The sequence below is a fragment of the Lacerta agilis genome, chromosome 6 (assembly GCF_009819535.1).
Source record: "Lacerta agilis isolate rLacAgi1 chromosome 6, rLacAgi1.pri, whole genome shotgun sequence".
Taxonomy (NCBI): Eukaryota; Metazoa; Chordata; class Lepidosauria; order Squamata; family Lacertidae; genus Lacerta; species Lacerta agilis.
Genome location: NC_046317.1, coordinates 14,388,470 through 14,408,707, shown reverse-complemented (window position 1 = coordinate 14,408,707; position 20,238 = coordinate 14,388,470). Strand labels below are relative to the sequence as shown.

Below are 20,238 nucleotides of genomic sequence, written 5' to 3'. Positions count from 1 at the left end.
AAAACACCACAGAAAGGTGTCAACTGCACAGATTACTAAAAAATTACAGTGTCATTAACATTCATCAGCTGTCTTCAACAGATGGCAATACTAACAGAGTAGGAAGCATTTGTTGAAGAATGTCAAGGGGGAGATGAATTGGGAGGATAATATGTAGAAGAAATTGTTAGAGGTACTGGCCTTCCTGTCAGAGGCAGGATTTGATATATCTCAGCAGGAGCTTCCTTCCCTTTCTGTGCAGTTCTTACTCACCACCACAAACACTGGTGTTTGCTCCGTCTTACTGTGGTCCCTTTCAAATCTCTAACCTTTAAGAACAGAAGCAGCTAGTCACTCATTTCCAGGAGTTGTTCCAATGGGCACCTGTTCCAAAGGCCTCTTCATTCTTCAAGCCTTCAACGGGCGCAAAAAAGACATTAGAATGCCAAAGGCCCAACTCCTGTCATGGCGTGGAACAGACCTCTTCCTAATGGTGGTACAGTGGTACCTTGGTTGTCGAATGCTTGGCTCCTGAACAAATCAGCTCCCGAACACCGAAAACCTGGAAGTAAGTGTTCCAGTTCGCAAATGTTTTTTGGAAGCTGGACTTCCGACGCAGCTTCTGCAGCTTCCGTTTGAGTGCAGGAAGCTCCTGCAGCCAACTGAAAGCCGCATCTTGGTTTTCGAATGGTTCTGGGAGTCGAACAGACTCCCAGAATGGATTAAGTTTGACAACCAAGGTACCATGTACTGTCGTAGTGTCACTGGCTGAGCATCAACGTGCAGAGCTCAGTGGAGTGGGAGACTAGCCAGCCAGAACAGTCTCTGTCTGGTCCAGTCCTAGGAGCAGGCATACAGCAACCCACATGTGGTCAGGTGGTCCAGGGAATTCAATGTTCATGGAGTCAAGGGTCCAGATGAGCAGGAAGCAGCAAGATAGAGCAAGTGTTGTTACCGGCATCTGCCTGCTGCTGGAAGTTCTGCTTAAGAAGGCTGAAGCCAGCTGGTTCTCACCAGCTCCTTCTCCTCTGAGTCCTTGAAGGCTGATCAGCTGTGGGTGGAGTCACTCTGCCTTCTCCCCCTTTAGGCTGCTGTTCAGCAGGTGCAGCTGACTCCTGCCTCATGACAGGTATCTGCAGGATGCCCTGTAGTAAGTGGTTGGGTGTATAGGGGATGAGATTCTCTCGTAGGTATCCTGGTCTCAAGCTGCTTAGGGCTTTGTACAGCAAAAGCAGCACCTTGATTTAGCCTGATGGCTAATTATTAAGCTGAAAGATGGTAATTACACCAGGGCCATCTGTTCATTTTCATGGCAAACAATGTTTCAGAGGGTTTCAGAGTTATTGTTTTGGTTTGTACAACTCCGTATCTGTTTATATCCGGCATGGTTTAAATTGGATGTTCTGTGTATATAACTTGTATATACATTGGATGCTCTTCCTCTCTCTAACTTGAAAAAAAAATACAAAATGCTTTCTTCGCTTCAGATGCACCCTATAATATAATTTGTGCATGATTCAGTGACCGACAGCTATCTTTGTCCTGAGCAAATGAAAACTAACTTTCATTGAGAACAAATGAGCAAATCTGCTCTTGCAAACTCGCCACCCACCGTGCCCTGGTGTTGTTTCACAGATATGAAGGAAGCACTGTGTTGTGGCCAAGGGTGTTTTGTCTTAAATAATTAACATTTCCCCAACAAAGCTCTGAAGATAAGAGGTCTGTGAGCAGCTACAATTCTGAATGAATGTTGTTCAATATTTTATAGGCTTCTATATGCGTTTTCTGCACAAAAGTAATACTGGGAGGGTGTTTGTATAGGGTCGAAACATATTACTTATTTTATTTATTTATTTATTTGGTTGTACTTTTGACCAGAATCCCTGATGTGGTTCCCAACACAAATGTAGCAGAGGATTAATGGCCCTACACTCAAGAAACAAAACAGTTGGCTGCCATCTGCTATTACCTTTTCTCACTCCAGTTTCTCTCCAGCGATCTCCCTCATGGGTCAGTTGGGGTCAGATGGTCCCGTTGTGGGAATGGATAGTCCAAATGAAGTAGGAGCAGGCATGTGGAGACGACTCTGCCTGCCAGCTTCTCCTCATTCTCTAACACAGGGCAGTTGGTTTTACATGGCAATGGGGAGTGAGGAAAGAAGCAATCTGATCTAGAAGCAAATGTCTGTTCCGGTATCTTCAGCTGCCCCTGTCCCATTGTTCGATTCTTCTTTTATTAGTGTTAAATAGCTGTGAGTTGAGGGAGGAGACTGTCTACCAAAACTGTAACCAAGTTAGTGAATAATCTTCTTTTTCTTTGGCGATTACTCAAAGCCAAGTAAAATTGTCTTCCATAAAGATAGTTTTAACAGTGGGTCCGTAAGTGACTGTGGAGGCCTATTCTGGATCCACACATTCTTCCACAGTGGGGACATAGGTTTCCATGCGGGAGTTGATCATGGTGAGGGTTTGCCAACCGTGCCTTCCTCTTAGCACGTTTCTCCCTTTCACCCTAAGTTTGAGTGTCTTCAAAGCCCATGACACCTTTGGTAAAGGCTGTGTTCTCCAATTGGAGCGCTCGCAGGCCAGTGTTTCCCAGCTGTTGGTGTTTATACTACATTTTTTTAAAGATATGCTGTGAGAAAGTCTTTAAACCTCTTTTGTTGACCACCGGCATTACGCTTACCAATTTTGAGTTTGGATAAAGTAGTTGCTTTGGAAGACGATAATCAGGCATCCACACAACATGACCAGTCCAACGAAGTTGATGTTGAAGAATCATTTGCTTCTTCCAGTACACTGGCATTTGTTCGCCTGTCTTCCCAAGTGATGTGTAAAATTTTTCGGAAACACCGTAATGGAATCTTTCGAGGAGTTGGCGATGGAGTTTATAAGTGCTCCATGTTTCACAATAATTGAGCATTCTCATCCCACTGCTGTTTAGGCCTTCCTCCCCACATAGTTTACAGTGAGTATGGACTTATAAATTCCACAAAAACTTCACTTTGTTTCATTGTCTTTCTTATAATAGGCCTCCGGATACGCTTGTTCAATTTTTCACTCAAGCTGCTTAGCTGTTTGTTGTACATCGTACGAGTGCTCCTGGATGATCCTTCTCAGCAACATGGATGGTAATGTTTTCTTCTTTTATTTGCCTTTCAAAATGCTTCATAAACTGTTTCACTCAACAGTTTATGCTTCGTAAATTGTTTCACTCATTGCTGAGCTTTAATTGTAGATAATAATAATAATAATAATAATAATAATAATAATAATATTTATTATTTATTATTTGTAGCCCGCCCATCTGGCTGGATTTCCCCAGCCACTCTGGGCGGCTTCCAACAAAAATCAAATACATTAAAATATCACACACTAAAAGCTTCCCTAAACAGGGCTGCCTTCAGATGTCCTCTAAATGTCTGGTAGTTGTTTATCTCTTTGACATCTGAAGGGAGGGAGTTCCACAGAGCGGGTGCCACTACCGAGAAGGCCCTCTGCCTGGTTCCCTGTAGCTTTGCTTCTCGCAGTGAGGGAACTGCCAGAAGGCCCTCGGTGCTGGATCTCAGTGTCCGGGCTGAATCTGTACCAGCTATAGGCATAGTTTAGCTATAGGCGAAACTGTATTAGCTATAGCCATAGAATTTACTGTATGTGGGTGGGGGAGCAGAAAGGACAAGAATCTTAAAAAAAAACAAAAAAAACCATCACCAACGTGTGGTGATGTGGATAAATTACAGAGGGAAAGCATATTTTAAGACCATTTATTGCATTGCCTGTCGTATGTCTCACAATAACACTTGCGGCATTCTCAGTACAGGTAAAAGAGTTACAAACCTTTTAATGGAAGGGGTTTTCACATCCGGAATGTGTGAATTGTATTCAGGTCACTATTATTGGCCCTTTTAAATTTTAACTAGCACATTGTTTCAGATATGTGAGTGTTCCTGAAGAATTTCAACTGTGTGGTTTGAGCAAACCATATTGCGCGGCCAGGCAAAGTCCCCCCGCACCCCGGGGCAGCCCCTGAGGGAAATAAAGACTCATGACAACGTTCTATGGGATTAAATTGGCCACAACTTTATTAATATTTCAGATGTAGGAAGACCTTGGCTCAGGCATTGGGCGTTTATCCTTCCCAGCCCCCCAGCCGGGGTTCTGGGTACCTTCAGGGTTATCCAGCATGATTGGGAAGTGGGCTAGTCTGGAGAACATATGTTCAAGCAGATAGCCCACCCCCCTATGTTCGCTGCCGCTGGAAGGGGAGGGCAGTGACGACCCTGGGCGTTTGGTCAATGCCTCCCCCTGAGACCCCTTTAACGGGAACCCTGTTATCGGCGCCACAATGGGGGCAGGGGTCACCGCCCCACGCCCCCCCGATCCTGCAAATGACTAAAGGATTCCGCCCAAGGCCTGCAACCGCCAAAGTTGTGATGAATTGCTACGGGAAAGGCGAAACCTGCCAATGCAGGGAAATTCCTTTCCGGCCCTTCAACAGCGACCTTGTCATAGCAGCGCCTGCGTGCCTGTGTGGCTGCGGAAAAAAGGTGGTTAAACCTGCAAAGTAAGCATTAATTGAGGGAGTGGGGGGTGGGGAGTCTCTGACTCCAACGGCTGCTTCCCAGGTATGACTCAAGATCTATTGTGTGTAGTGCATAATCCCTCCCTCTACCTGGCCAATCCCCCTTGGCAACACCTCCCAGCCGGGATTGGGCGGCTGCTAGCGTAGGTGGGGTCCACGGGTATCCCAACCTGGGAAGGTGAAGCCAGTCCAACTTCCAGGAGCTGCCACCGTGATTCAAAGGGACACCTCGCAACATGCGCACCCCGTTTGATGTGGGGAACGCTCATTCTGCCCAGTTCAGATAAAATTATGGTGTGAGCATGCAAGGGAAAGATGGAAGCACATGGGTACGATGATTGCTCATATATTGCCAAACCTTTTTTGAGCATTATGTCTGAACTAGTTCACTTCCCGTGGCAGAATAGAAATGGCACAGGCACAAGTCATTTAGTAATTCCAAGCTTGGCATTAATAAGACTGGACTTGCTGAAGCTCAGTGGGCTATTTTGATATGACTTTAACATGTGTAACTGTGAAGAAATTAAACTGTCTGAATGCTGTCTTTTTATTATTCTGTTCCTCTGAGTTCACACACAACTCCTTCTGTCTTAATGTGCTGCTTCGTAGAAGGGGAGAACCTTGACTACAAAAATTGTCAGAGATCATTACGTCTCATTGATTGCTTCTCATATTCTTGTTTCCTCTTTGGCTTTCCCTAACCATTTTCCATGCGTCTTGCCTTCTTAAGAGCTTTCAAACATGCGGTCTTCCTTTTAATCATGTGCCATTTTAAATTATTGTTATTTTATTATTCCAATGTCTTTCTCCAGCCAGTTGCTCCAATGCGTTCAGCGTGTCTCAGAATTTCTCCCCTTGCAGATTTTTCTGGAGGAGTGGTCCAAGAGATAAGAAAGTAGTATTTGCACATTGAAATTAGAAAGAATGCAACAATTATTGAGGCTTCGGTGGAGCTGTGCCCCCTCCCATAATGAAAGGGAAAATATAAATGGCAATACGGTGTGAGGGAGTAATAATAATAATAATAATAATAATATTTATTATTTGTACCCCGCCCATCTGGCTGGATTTTCCCAGCCACTCTGGGCGGCTTCCAACAAAAATAAAATACATTAAAATATCACACATTAAAAGCTTCCCTAAACAGAGTACCTGTTCTCTTTATTTCTGAAAGCAGGACAAGTTGGGAGTGAACAGTACTTCTTAAATCATGGTTTTCATTGAGCTGTCCATACAACCTGAGAGTGGTTCGGTTAGTGGCTACAGCCTCAAAGAGCCATTTCTAAAAACAGAGAGTTTTAAGGTATGACTTATAATACGAAACAAGGGTGGAAAGCTTTAATTATTTTGAACAGGCATGGTACTTAAGATGTTGCAAAAATGAGTGCCTTTTTTTCTTGGATGTTCCCCTCACCACAATGTAAGTGCTAGTGTATTCAGCAAATTTTGTTTTTAATGCAGACAACAACAACAACAACAACAACAACAACAACAAAGTTTTTTTTTACAGCTTTTATGAAAGACATGCTCAATCATACATTATTCAATTATTATACAAGGATATATTAACAGAAAGACTGTAGCTGAGCGTCAGAGCGTCTATTTGGACACAGAACATCCCAAGTTTAATTCTTGGCATCTCCTGATAGGGCTGGAGAAGACTTTCTTTCCTGGAAAACCACTGTAGTCTGTGTAGTCAATGCAAAATTAGATGTATGTCATGTCACAGTGGCTTTTAAAATAGCATGGCATGATATTTTTGGATAGGCTTATTCACCATCAGTCTGGCTAGGGTGATACTTCAAAAGAATTTTGAGGTAATGTTTTTTCTTCTTCCATAGGAGCCCTGAATTTTCTCAGGATTGTTATTTTCAGCAGCATCTAATAGTACTTTCCTCTCCTTTCCTCTCTATTACCCAATTTGATATATTCCGATATAAGTTGTTTCAAAATACATGTGATTATTTTAATGGAGTAGGCAGTTTAAACAAATGATTCCTTGCATAAGTTCCCCCAAATGGTTGCATTCCTGAGGAACGTGCCTACAGAGGCTGTTAGTGCTGTTCATTTTAAATAGCTGGCATATAAACTGAGCACTGTATAATCTAATTATAGCCACACACAAAAATTGTTCTAAAACTGACACTTAGTTTCATATTAAATCCTATATTTTTTTGGGTGAGGAATAGCAAAAATTTAGACACATTGGCAGGAGGAATGGAGATTCCTGCAAATTAGTAGGTATGCATGGGTGTCCCCAGTCTGTGTCTGGTATTGTTCCCAAGGAGGACTGATTGTGCCGCATCTTCCAGCTCAACTTGGAGAATTTATCATATTAATTTCAGAACTGGCCCATGTGCAGTTTGCCGCAGTTTTCAGTTCAAGTCCTCTCCCCCCCCCCCTTCTTACAGGCTACTGATATGCACAAGCACATATCAGGGTTAGTGCTCAAATCGCAGAAGCAAAACGATGCTGACCACATGAATATTTCTCTTTGCGTGGGGTTTTCATGTCTGTGTTTGTGTGCAATGGCAGCCTCAGGGGGGGGGGTTCGAGGAAAGGCATGGCCTGCAAAATCTGACCAACGGCAATAAAATTCAGTGGTCTGAAATGGCAAAAGTTATAGATTTCGTTTATTTATTTGGATGGCGGTTTGATAACTGATCTATGCCGCTCCACAGCCAAGATCAAGCAATTTAGCCCTCCACATTCTGGAGAGAAATTCAGAGGAATAAAAATCCCTAAAGATGACAACAAATTACATCTCAGGGAAAAAAAAAGATGTTGGTTTTTAAAGGTGCCTTTTAACTCCCAAGTAGCGGACAGAAAATACAAGGCAGAGGGTTTGGGGTGGTGGTGGTGTTTTTGCAACAATAAGAGAGATAAATATAATGAGGCTGAGAAAAAACAAGAGTAGACTTCCGAAAATTCAGGTGGCCATTACATTGTTGGGTTGGTTACTTCCATTTTCCATTAAGCGTCCCTTTCCATGCATTTGTTATCAAACACCAGCAGGGAAGCCTTTAAATTAGAGGGTTAGATTCTTGAATAGCAGCCTATGTTCCACAGCAATCCCAATCGTGGAATGGATTCTCTAGCAAGCCAGGATAGAAGACGGGCAGGCAGGGATTTTGGTTTTTAGCTGCACCAGCTGCTAGTCATATCAGGACTGTATATTGAGGGAAATGGCTTTGGATCCAGTATATATATATATATATATATATATATATAGGCCAGCTCTGCTGGATCTCTGCCCTGCCTGCATAGCAACCCAGTTTTGAGACCTTATGGTGGCAAGCGCCACTGGCTTTTGCATGCGGACCACCACACTTTCTGCAGAATATTATCCCCGTTGCGGATCAGGGTCTGCAAATTCTCTTTCAGTGATGTAAATTGATGAAAGCGTCCTGTGTTAATCTAAAAGGGCAGTGCTTCATTTCTTTGGGTTGAGTATTGATGAGCAATAAGTTCTTTCATCAGGTTTATGAAGCAGACATGAAAATGATGGATACATACATAAGAACACCCAGCGTGGGAGGCAGGTTTATTTGAAAAGGGGAAATAAGAAAATGATTGTTTCATACAATTAATTCAGTTGAAGGAAGCAGGATTCGGTTAGAAGGCATCAATGAGTCAGTCCATAGATGAAAGCGGTTCCTTTGCAGCTTAATTCCCAGGACATCTCAGGACATAAAATATAATTCAGCTGGTCCATGGGGTCACGAAGAGTCGGACACGACTGAATGACTGAACAACAACAAAGCTTACTCAGAGTAGACTGATTGATATTAATGAACCTAACTCAGTCATGTTCCTTAATATCAATGGGGTCTACTCTAAATAAAACTTGGTTGAATACCACCCTGTATTATTATTACAGCATTAAGTATATACATTATCATATTACTAATAGCATAAAAATACACATATTTTTCTAAGTGAAATATTTCTTATACTTATCATTATTAGTTGTTCACTACAGAAGCACCCTGACTTAAGAGTCAAAACACAGAGTAATAAAAAATGCAATAAAACCATTATAAAGCGATAAACAGCAAAAACATCATCCGCAGAAAACGTTTCATCAATAAGTAGCAAGAGCATTTATCACAACTGTCAAATGCACAGGAGAAGAGATATGTTGTTTACCTGGCTTTGCTACATGAAGTAAATGCTCGTGCAAGATGTAATTCCAGTAAAATCAGCCGCTGGTTCAAATGAGGCCCATATTATAAATGTTACTCGTTATTGTTACATATTGTGTTAAGTCTTGTTGCCCATCAATTGTTTGCCCAAAGAGAGAAAGTCCTCTGAATTTGGAGAGGCTTTTCTCATTCAGCATTCTTCTGCCCCATTGGAAAAAAGCTCTTATGTGAAGGGAAAAGCTTTTCTTCTGGGAGAGAGGCACATTTGAATCCAACCCATAATTTTGTCTTTGATATATGTTCTGGAACATTTCTTACTTTTAATAGTGTCACTAAATGTGGGGAGATGCAAAATGCTGTATAACAGTGCTAAACATTCCCCATCATTGGGAATCTTATTTAGTTACCCCTTTCAGTTTTGATATTTCAGCAGGTGTTGGCCATGCATGTTCATCTTCACAAATGTGAAGATAGAAACTTACTCAACTTAAAGAAAGACCGCTGCGAGTCTCAGGAAGTTGATTCTTTTCGGTGGCCAATGCCGCATTTTGCTTTTCTGTGGAATCATAGCGTACACAATAACGACACACTTTGGATGCTATGTGCTGGGAACAAGATGCACAGAGTCCTTCCTCTGGCATCCTACCACAAGGATGAATTTGGAAACTTTCGCTTCTAGTTTAGATTAATTGCAGCTTGTTGTGTGGTCTTAACCAAAAAGCTAGTTCATCTCAACTATGCTTTGTTTGGAGCAAGCAAACATCAAACCATGCGGTTACAAGGGTGCCTTGTTTTGAAAACATGGTTAGCATTAACCATAGTTTAGGGTTCAGCCAACAGGCTATTAATAGCTGTCAAGTTCTCCCTTATTTTAAGGGAAATTCCATTATGCCAAATAGGCTTCCTCGTGAGAAAAGGTAAAACTTGACAGCTATGATGGCTATTTGGAATTGGAAGCGAAACTTTTTGATCTCCTCATGAGCACTCTAGAGTTAGGGGAGGGAGCGAGCATGCAAGCCCAAATCTTGGTATAGCTAATTCTCGTCACACTAAACTATGGTTTTTCATGTTGTCTGAACATTTCCGTTGCCTTGACTATTCTGTATTAAATATCCCAAGTTTAACTTTCTAATGCCTTATTCTTCTTTCTGATGCCTTGTTACTTCTACCAATAAACACTCCGCATCCTCAGTTGCATTTCTTTTCCTGTATTTATGCTTAATATCACCCCTTCTCATTTTTAACTTCTTTCCTTTCTCAGACAAGACATTATAGCATCTGTCCTGCATGCTATTTCACAACCGTTTTTTAAAAAAGTATTGTTACAGCTAGCTAATTATCTTGTCTGCCTCTCTTCTCCTGCTCCTGCTCCCGCTCCCTCCCCCTCTCCCCCTTAATACCATTTTTGTTGTGCAATTACACCGTTATCTAAACGAAAATGGATTTTATATTTGGATGCCTGGTAGCAAGGAATTAATTTGGGGATGTTCCAGTCAGAACAACACTTCCAGCAAGATAGATTGGTAAGTTTAAGGTTGTATTTGCAAGAACAGTGATATGTTTTGAGCTAAGATACAATAATGCACTTTACACATATTGGTGTAAACAGGAACTGTGCTTCTGCAAGATGGATAGTTAGTTAGAAATCGTTATGATGGGGGAAATTTGTCAGGAACATGGACCATTGGAAATTTGAATCCGGAAACCACCACGATTCATCCCAAACATGTATTTGGCACAAGCAAATCACCTTAGATCGTATGAGAGCTCAGTGAGTCTACAGCTGTGTTAGAATTAAACTAAGCTCTCCCAGGTTTTGTCATTTAAAGCAATTACAACAGGGTTTTCCCTGGTATGTTTTTAATGGTTCATTGTAGTTTGAAATGGATAGTGAAGCCTTTGGAGAGTTTACTTCTTTGGTTTATTTCATTAATGAGTAAGTGTTATTGATTCAGCTATAAAAATATTGCATGATAACTGCTGGATGCTTTCCCCCCCAAGTCCTCTTCAACAATACATCGGAAGTGCAATTAATCTTTCTTATTCCACTTTGATTATTTGAAGAAGAAAAAGGAGATACAATCCAATTTTTAGAGTATTATTATTCTGCACATTGAAGATTTATTAAAATTGAAGTTCAGCAACATCTAGAGGTCCAAAGGTGCCTGATAACTGGACTAGAACTTGTCAGTCAGTTTCTTGGCTGTAGGTTTCTAGTGTTTGTTACAATATGAATTAAAACATTTATAGGGCATAGGGGTGTAATTGTGGGGGGCCCTAGTTTTCTTTCCTATGGCTTATCTGAGCCTGACGTTGGAGATGTATTCATTTTGTTACTGTAATTTAACAGGTCGCTTATCTTTTGGGTGAACAGAAGCTTACCTTTATGGGGATTACAGGTAATGTATGGCTTAAGTTTTATACAGCTCATTCAGATGTTGCTTAGTAATATTATCTGGATGGTGGTGGTCCAGGAATCGTGGGTACTTAAAGGAAACAACATAGAACGCTATTCAGTTAGCAAACCAAGGGGTGTGTAGGAAAGTTACATTCAGAAAGCCAGGCCTAATCTAAAATTCTTTTAATAATTGAGATTACAATGGTTCTTACTTCTGAGTAGACAGGCAAAGGATCCCTCTGTGAAGCTGGTGTTCCAAGATCCCTATGCACAGTCAGAGCATTTCCAGTCCAAGGATAAAGGTCGACAATTTTATTTCTAACCGAAGTCCCTTGCACCATGCTGGGAAAGACACTGTCCTGGTCAAAACATGTAGCATGCAGCCCTCTGGAACTCAACCGAAGTTCTGGCCATGTTTTTTCTGTCTTGTATAGATCAGATTTTGAAATGGAGTGCTGCTTCCCCCCCCCCCGAGGAATGCACCTGCCTGTCCAGTACACGAAAAGGAATACGAACTGTGCAAGAGCTATTGGAGCAATAGTATAGATTAAAAGACACTAGTTTATAGCTGGGCTGTGTAAATTGCTGTCGGTTTTCAGTGTTCCATTTAAGAGATACAGTTTTCACTTGGTTATGAAAGCTTGTAATAAACTGGACACTGTGACATTGTTGTTGTTGTTTTTTAAAAAAGAAAATAATTTCTTTCTTTCTTTTTGAATATACACTGTTGGGCAGAATATTATCATCTCATTAGTTAGGGGTTTTCTCAGTCTTGCTAATCATGAGCCTAACCCACTATAATTATTATTTTCCTACGCACCTTTGAAATGCTTGGGAGCTGGGCAGCATTACAATGCCCTTCAGTTGAAAGGACAATTCCTTTGGGGATTATTAGGTGGAAACCATCATCCGCAATGTTTAATATGGCCTACGCTGTATTGTGCTATAATGGTGTTCCACTCCCACGCCCCATCACTGCCTGGTGATGGTGGGGACATGAAACACAAAATTAATGTAGTCACAGGTATTAGATATTGGACATTACAAAGGGAGAGATGGGAATTAGATGCTGGATTGATCTTTCTGATGACACTCTCTCCCTCCCGCCCAGAAGACCCTGTCTGGTTCATGTGTGCGCCCACATGTACATACACATTTTGATATTTGCGTATGTGTTACGGGTGTGGAAATGTGTAATCATGCAACACAACATCACTTTAGACAGGAGTTAAGAACAAAAATAATTGCTTTTTCTGATCTGCCTTTTCTTGTTTACTAAATTTGCATGTTTTGGAGTTGCTGCTTTGCAATATTTTCCATTAAAATTACTTCTACCTTGTAATTTTTAAAAATAAATTGTTAGTCATTCCTGGATACAGGCAATCATTTCCTAATCAATTAGGCTTATGTGGTTCCTGAAATCAGAATTTTGTTTACCTGTTGTTTACAAACGTTTGGAAATTTTTGATTGCTAAGGCTGAATAATGCAGGTTTTTTATTCTTTTCCTTCACCATTTAGTATAAGTTTATTGTTGTTCTAGTCTTTCGTTCTCTTGTTTCTCATCATTTCGTATATATGGGATTTAGATCTTCCTGCTCAACAGCAGTTCATATAACCCATATACTTTTGGGGGTCTTGGGAAGCAAGTTAAGGCTGGACAATTCAGTCCAGATGTCTATCATTACTTTTATTTAGCTTTTAAATAGTGAGATGAACCCATTTTGAACAGTTAGGTGTGTACCATTAATTTAACATAGCACAATCAAGCTGATCTGGAGAAAATTAAAGGTAAAGGTAAAGGGACCCCTGACCATCAGGTCCAGTTGTGTCCGACTCTGGGGTTGTGGCGCTCATCTCGCTCTATAGGCCGAGGGAGCCAGCGTTTGTCCGCCGACAGCTTCCGGGTCATGTGGCCAGCATGACAAAGCCACTTCTGGCGAACCAGAGCAGCGCACGGAAATGCCGTTTACCTTCCCGCTGGAGCGGTACCTATTTATCTACTTGCACTTTGACGTGCTTTCGAACTGCTAGGTGGGCAGGAGCAGGGACCGAGCAACGGGAGCTCACCCTGTGGCAGGGATTCGAACCACCGACCTTCTGATCAGCAGGCCCTAGAATCTGTGGTTTAACCCACAGTGCCACCTGGGAGAAAGTTAGCAGCCCTTAAATAAAAGGGTAAATTAGCTGAAGTAACATGTCCTAGTGATATCTGTGAGATTAGGGCAGGGGCAGGGGTAGGGAACCTTACATTTGGCTAGGTCTAATGGATGTAGGATATTTATTCATCATAACATCTGGTGGGAGTTCTGTTGCCCTCTTCACCAACCCACCCATGTTGAAAGTATATATGGGGGTGAGTTGCCAGGTTGCATAAGCTAGCCTGCCCCCTACTGGTGATGCACAAAGCAGCCACACCCCTGCTGTGGTCTAAACCACTGAGCCTCTTGAGCTTGCTGATCAGAAGGTTGGTGGCTTGAATCCCCACAACGGGGTGAGCTCCCGTTGCTCTGTCACAGCTTCTGCCAACCTCACAGTTTGAAAGCATGCCAGTGGAAGTAGATCAGGCATCCCCAAACTCGGCCCTCCAGTTGTTTTGGGACTACAATTCCCATCATCCCTGACCACTGGTCCTGTTAGCTAGGGATGATGGGAGTTGTAGTCCCAAAACATCTGGAGGGCCAGGTTTGGGGATGCCTGAAGTAGATAAATAGGTACCGCTGCGGCGGGAAGGTAAACAGCATTTCCATGTGGTCTGGTTTCCGTCGCGGTGTCCCGTTGTGCCAGAAGCAGTTAAGTCGTGCTGGCCACATGACCCGGAAAGCTGTTTGTGGACAAACGTCAGCTCCCTCAGCCTGAAAGCCTTTGACTGGACTTAATTGTCCAGCGGTCCTTTACCTTTACCTTACCTTTGCATGCATTCTTAGATACATAGCTAAAGCTCTCCCACACAAGGAAGAGTATCTTACTTGTGTCAGGATCTGGACCAGCTTTATCCATGCACTGTCCTGGGCTGCCCATCAGGTGTGCTTCCCTAAGCCTAGAACTGTTCCTTCTTCACCTCCTTCCTATTATCAGCAGCTGCCTATGCCAGGTTCACAGAAGATAGGTGCCCTTTTCTTGGGAGGCATAGCAATAACTGTGCCGCTCTGAGCTCTGGCCATACAAGGCAGTGGAACTGGAGCCCACTTTTCACCCGTGAAATTTGTTTAATGCATAGTGAAAGTCAAGGAGATTAGAATTCTCTGTCCTGAAACTGAAACATTTCTTAGTGCCAAATTACTGGGTGCTGGCAGCATATGATCCACTTCAACCAGCACTTATTTGGTGGCATCTGAACATTTTTCGGATGCTGCTGTTATTTTCATACGTTGACGACTCCTAATCTCTGTCCTGAATCTGATTATGCAATTCTTCAGGATGTTGGGTTTTCATTAGCAAGGGACATTTGTTTAAAATTAGAAATTCTCATGCTAATCTTATTCAAGGTTCCAGACTTGGCGAGGATATGTTTCTGCAAATGCCAGTTCACTGAATATTCTGTATTTATTGAGTGTATGCTGTTATTTTAGGCCATTGAGTTCTTTTTCTAGCTGTTTTGCAGTTAGTTTGAGAGGCAAATTCATCTGAAAAACATTGCATTTTAAGAAGTTGAAAAGAACCTTCACAAGTCTTGAGTGTGAGGGCTTAAACTTGTTTCTGATAAGTTTTTAAGTTTTGAACTGGCTACAACTTTTTTTTTAAGTGCAATTCTAGAAAAGCTGTCAATGACTTAAGCAACAGATACTGGATTTTTGAAGCCCCCTGAAACTAATGATGCAAGAAATAGTTCCTTGTAGTCGTGTATTGAAAATGGTTTCTTTCTCCTCCTCCTTCTCCTCTTCCTCCCCCACTTCTTCTTCTTCTTCTTCTTCTTCTTCTTCTTCTTCTTCTTCACAAAAACTGCTGGGAAACTTTCCTCCATTTTTATCAACCCATAGCTAATGTTTTCTCTGCTCAGCCTGCCCTGCCCTGGGAACAACAAACTAAACCTTGGCTTGTTGAGTTGTCTCAGCCTGGTCTTGTATGTTGTTTTCCCCTAAGCAAATCACAAATGGCAAGCGAAAAACAAACCTTAAGACTTGCTTGTGGTTTGCAGAGAAACAAACCATGATCCTGGGTTTCGTGACGTGAACACGGTGCTAATTCGTGTTAAACATTAACAATGATTTAATTTGATGTACAAAACCACACCAATGTAAAACCTATTTAATAGAAATTAAACCCACTTCTGGGAAGCTGTAAGAGATGGCAAATTTATCCAAATTACAAGATCGGAATCTACCACCTTTAATGATGTGGCGATGGCGCCTGTAGCAACCATGAAAGAGAAATAAGCATCAGCCAGACAGTGTGGTGATTCATCTTTCTTTTAATGTCAGTGCAACTTGCCAGGCAAACTTGCTCAAATCCCATAGAAGTGAATGGATGCTGTGTAGCGCAAATGCCTCCCAGAGGGTCCTGGTCTTTTATAAAACAGAATGCTAGTGCTGCTGGACTATAGCCACCATCTTCAGGCCATTAAAAAAAACAACTACTGCTATGTGGCAGCTCAAATGCAGTGAGTTTGGTCATATATACTTCATTTCTGTAGACTGAGGGATAGGTCTGTCAATGATACTAAACCTCTGGATACCAGATACTGGGGACATGCAGCAGGGGCAAGGCAAAAAAAACCCCATCACCTTCAGGTTTTGTTCATTAGCACCCAGAAGATTTTGGCCAGCCCATATTGTAAAGAGAATACTAGACTAAATTGCTCTTGGTCTGATACAGCAAAACAGTTCCAATGGGATGGCTTATTACACGGATCAGCTCTGGTGGCTGTATGATTTTTATCTCTGTAATGCTTGCACTTTCCCTGTGGCTGGAGAACTGGGACATGTGGCTGGAGTAGCCATGATGGAGAGGCGGTTTCAGTTGTGCTCTAGATGGCAGTGTATAATGAGTACAGGTCCCAGAGCCGTTTTCCCCATAGGGATTAGTTGTGCGTTGCGCCAGGGTGCTGGCCTCTCAGGGGCTCCCCAGCAAGTGGGGGGAGCTGCACGGCTTTGCCGGCAGCCTTCCCTTTCCTTGCATGCCCACTAGCTGCGCCCCACCAACATCCCTCCCAAGCCTCCTCAAGAGGAGAGTGATTCTCGCAGAGGCTTAGGATGGAAGCTGCGCCCTGCCAACCATATGGCTGGCGGGCGTGCAACTTCCCTCCCAAGCCTCTGTGGGAATCGCTCTCCTTCCGCGGAGGCTTGTGAGGGGCACAACTTCACTCCCAAGCCTCTGCGGGGATTGCTCTCCTGCAGCGGCATGGGGGAGAGTTGCCTCCCCCTGGGTGGCTGGCAGTGCGCAGCTACAGCCACCCCAACACTATCCATGGTAATTTGGGGGCGCTGGGCAGATATTTGCACCCCGGCACTGCATCTGCTAAACACGGCCCTGACAGGTCCAGCTCAAGAGATCAAAAGCTTTATTGAAAGCTTGCAGGGTAGCTACTTCTCCCACAAATCAGCTAGTTTTGGTTTGCCCGATGTACACTTATTGAAAGTTTGCCTAATCCTCAGATATTTTTGCACAAGATTTCACGTTTGTCTCACTTCTTCAGGTGTCGGTGGCTTTGATAAGTCTATTGGAAACAACGCTCCTGAGCTATCTCAGCTATAAAGTAAGTATTTATATGGCTACATTCTTCCATATCTATAGTAACCTGGTGTTTTCCAGATGGCCTTAGATCCCAACTCCCATCATCCTCAGCCAACATATCTGCAGGTCAGGGGTGACGATGGGCATCGTGTAGCACTAACCCTACCATTAGATGGAATGGGGTAGTTGCCCTTGGCGATAGATGCTACGGGAAAGCAGTGGCAGCCCCCCTTCTTTCTGAGCCCCCCCCCCCCATTATTGGCATCAGTTGAAGATCAGAATTATGTATGTGTGCCACAGGTCCTACACTTGTCAATCAGATGTACATAGAATGGGTGAGGTGCCATCTTGTTACTTGCCTCAGGCAACAAAATGTGTTTGACTGGCCCTGAAAGTAAGCCGTTTTCCTATTGGACAGGTCTGTTTCTGTCCATCAAAACAAATGAATTTGCAAATAGGTTTTATTAGTTGCGTTTAAAGCAGGAGTCAGCAAACTTTTTCAGCAGGGGGCCGGTCCACTGTTCCTCAGACCTTGTGGTGGGACGGAATATTTTTTTTTGGGGGGGGGAAATAAACAAATTCCTATGCCCCACAATTAACCCAGGGATGTGTTTTAAATATAAGGACACATTCTACTCATGTAAAAACACGCTGATTCCCGGACCGTCCGCTGGCTGGATTTAGAAGTGATTGGGCCGGATCCGGGCCCCGGGCCCTAGTTTGCCTACCCATGGTTTAAAAGTTGTAACAAGCAGTGTTGTTTCAAAGATTCCAGCTCCTTGTGTATTTTTAAAATTGGAGTGCTTGGGGGTGTCCCTTAACATTGAGAGATCTTGTGTGTTGTGGAACTTTCGCTAATGCCCCCAGTGTTCTTGCTGAGATAGTTCCATTCCTAACTTCCTAATAGACCACGGAGAAACCTGGTCTGAACAAAGACATTGGATTCTTATCTCATTATACATGACAAAGCTATCTTTAGCCATCTCACCCCTTGCCTTTCCCTTTAAGACCAAATTGAAGTCATTAACAGTCATCTACAGGTTTTCCACACCTATCAGCTGATCACCCATTCCCACCATCCTTCTGAATAATACCCCTCCCCACTCCCTCACTATATTTAAGGATCTGGTGACTTCCGTTTCAGTGTATCTGAAGAAGTGTGCATGCACACGAAAGCTCATACCAAGAACAAACTTAGTTGGTCTCTAAGGTGCTACTGGAAGGATTTTTTTTTATTTCATTTTGTTTTCCTAATAGTAATTACCCATTCCTGATTAACCAGTTGGAAATTGTTAGTGTGCTTCTAAATAAAGATAATTAATTTCTGTTTGTTTAAATTTGTAGCATGAAAGAAAAAGTAGGAAAGTTTCTTTGTATTTGTTTGTAAAAAATGAAGTTCACTGCAAATATTTATGAGCCTGCCTAGCGTTAGACACAATCTGGTGGTTTTTCCACTGCAGTGAATTGAAGTTCCATCTGTTTCATGGAAACAACTGATCTGAAGACAAAACCCAGTTATGTCCTCGTTTTGCATTGTCTCCTTGGCATTGCAACCTCATCATCCCACCCTATAAGCAAATAGTTGGTTTTGCATATTCACAGATCATTACATCTAAACATCACAATATACCAATATATCACAATGTCTGAAATAAGGCTGCAGCAAGGTAGAGGAATCGGGTGGCTTCACGGTTGTTCCTGCATCGTGATTTTTTTTTTGCATAGTGCACACACACACACACACACACACACACACACTAGGGCTGGGCAACGTATTGATACATTGCCGAAAATTGGTTTGAAGTTCACATCATGATAATGGTTTCATGATATTCAACATGGCGATAGATTGTGAATCATGACGTGTGTTGTGTGTGCTATGAAAAAAATCTCGATGTGGGGAAAACCATGAAGCCGGTCATTGCTTCTCTCATGATTCCTTCTGTCCCTGTTGAACTATAAAGGAACAGTTGTAGCAATATGTTAAAGGTAAGTAAAAATGTACAAGTTTCCGACCCCTAACTAGTAGCAGTTCCCAGGACATTATCCTGTTCACCTCTACATAGTTCCATCTTTATTTCAGACATCCCGATATACTGGTATATGACGATGTTCAGCTAGTGATATATCACAGCGCTGAAAGCTCAGCCTTAACATTCGCAATATATTGGCAGATGAAAAATTTATGAAACCGTTATCATGATACGGACTTCAGACTGGTTTTGGATGATAGATTGATATATCACAGGGTAAAAGCTTAGACCTCTGCAGGTATATTTGCAGATCTGCAATGTGCTTATGCACAGTTAGGGTCTATAGTTTTTTTGGTTTTTTTTTTTTTTGCAAGGTCCCAATTCTGTGTACGAGCCTAAACTCATAACGTTTTGTACACATGGTTAAAAGGCACTTGTCTGTTTGGGTAGGCCCCTGATAGTTTCATAAGGAGAGGTAGCACTAATAATAATATGACATTTGACTTACCGGCACATGAACACCTAAGACAAAGGTAGCCACTGTGGTCCTCTTCAGTGTTGCTAGAACCCCAATTTCATCAAGCCCAGCAATGGTCAGAGATAATGGGAGTTGCTCTCCAAAATCTGGGTGTGGGTGTGTACCATGCTTGCTATCTCTATCTCTGATCAAAGATAGGCAGTTTTGTATTATAAGAAACAGGAATATTTAAGAATTAAGATAAAGGGGGTTACGTTCTTTTAAAACTCTGAGGGCCATAGTCACCCTCAGCCAACTTTCTAGGGCCTGCATGGCAGTGGTGGGTATTGCCAAAAGTGAGTGTAGACACTCCATTTTTTTTTTTTGTATGTGCACATATACACACCATAGTTTTCTCTTTTTTTGTGGGAAATTCACTTATTATAGCATTGGGAAACAGCAGGGAGGACTGACAGCTATGACACACACCTCTAGTCAGCTGATCCACACAGGTCAGCTGAGGAGATTTTTCTCCCCTCGCTTCTCATCAATGATCAATCCAATAAGAGGGAGGGGACAGTTTTCATCACCATCAAGTTGCTGAGGTGGGCAGATAAGTTTATGTAGTATGTCACTTGCATACATCACTCTGTGTGTCACTGCATACCCCGCATTGTCACTGTGCAATATATTAACGGTTGATAGCGCTGTGTTTTTGTTTTTTGCCTTCATTTTTACAAGGGAAACCTATGGGAACAAGTTGTGCGGATGCCTTTCCTGTTGGAAACTATTAATGCCATCCCTTTCATAATTACAGTAAGTCTCATCCAATTAACACACAATTTCGGTTAAGTTTGAAGTTATTTTAAAACAGTACAAATTCTAGAATTCAGGCTGAATGCAAGATCCTGTAATTATTTCCCTTAAAGCTACAAGCTTCAATTAGTTGCATCAACTGACATTTTGATTCATTAATTGGTAGGCCTAATTTGAGTTGGTTGAAGCAAATTTTAATTAGTGGGGGAAATAATTTA

The 20,238-nt window shown here is 42.3% G+C and overlaps 1 protein-coding gene across 1 annotated transcript in view; it reads left to right on the top strand.

Moving 5' to 3' along the window:
* Positions 1–20,238, top strand: part of KCNT2 (potassium sodium-activated channel subfamily T member 2) — a 222,524-nt gene that overhangs the window by 76,437 nt on the left and 125,849 nt on the right. The window contains 5 exon segments of the mRNA XM_033151401.1: positions 3,010–3,109; positions 10,172–10,228; positions 11,056–11,104; positions 16,737–16,796; positions 19,946–20,020. Coding sequence (XP_033007292.1) covers positions 3,010–3,109; positions 10,172–10,228; positions 11,056–11,104; positions 16,737–16,796; positions 19,946–20,020 — 341 coding nt within the window.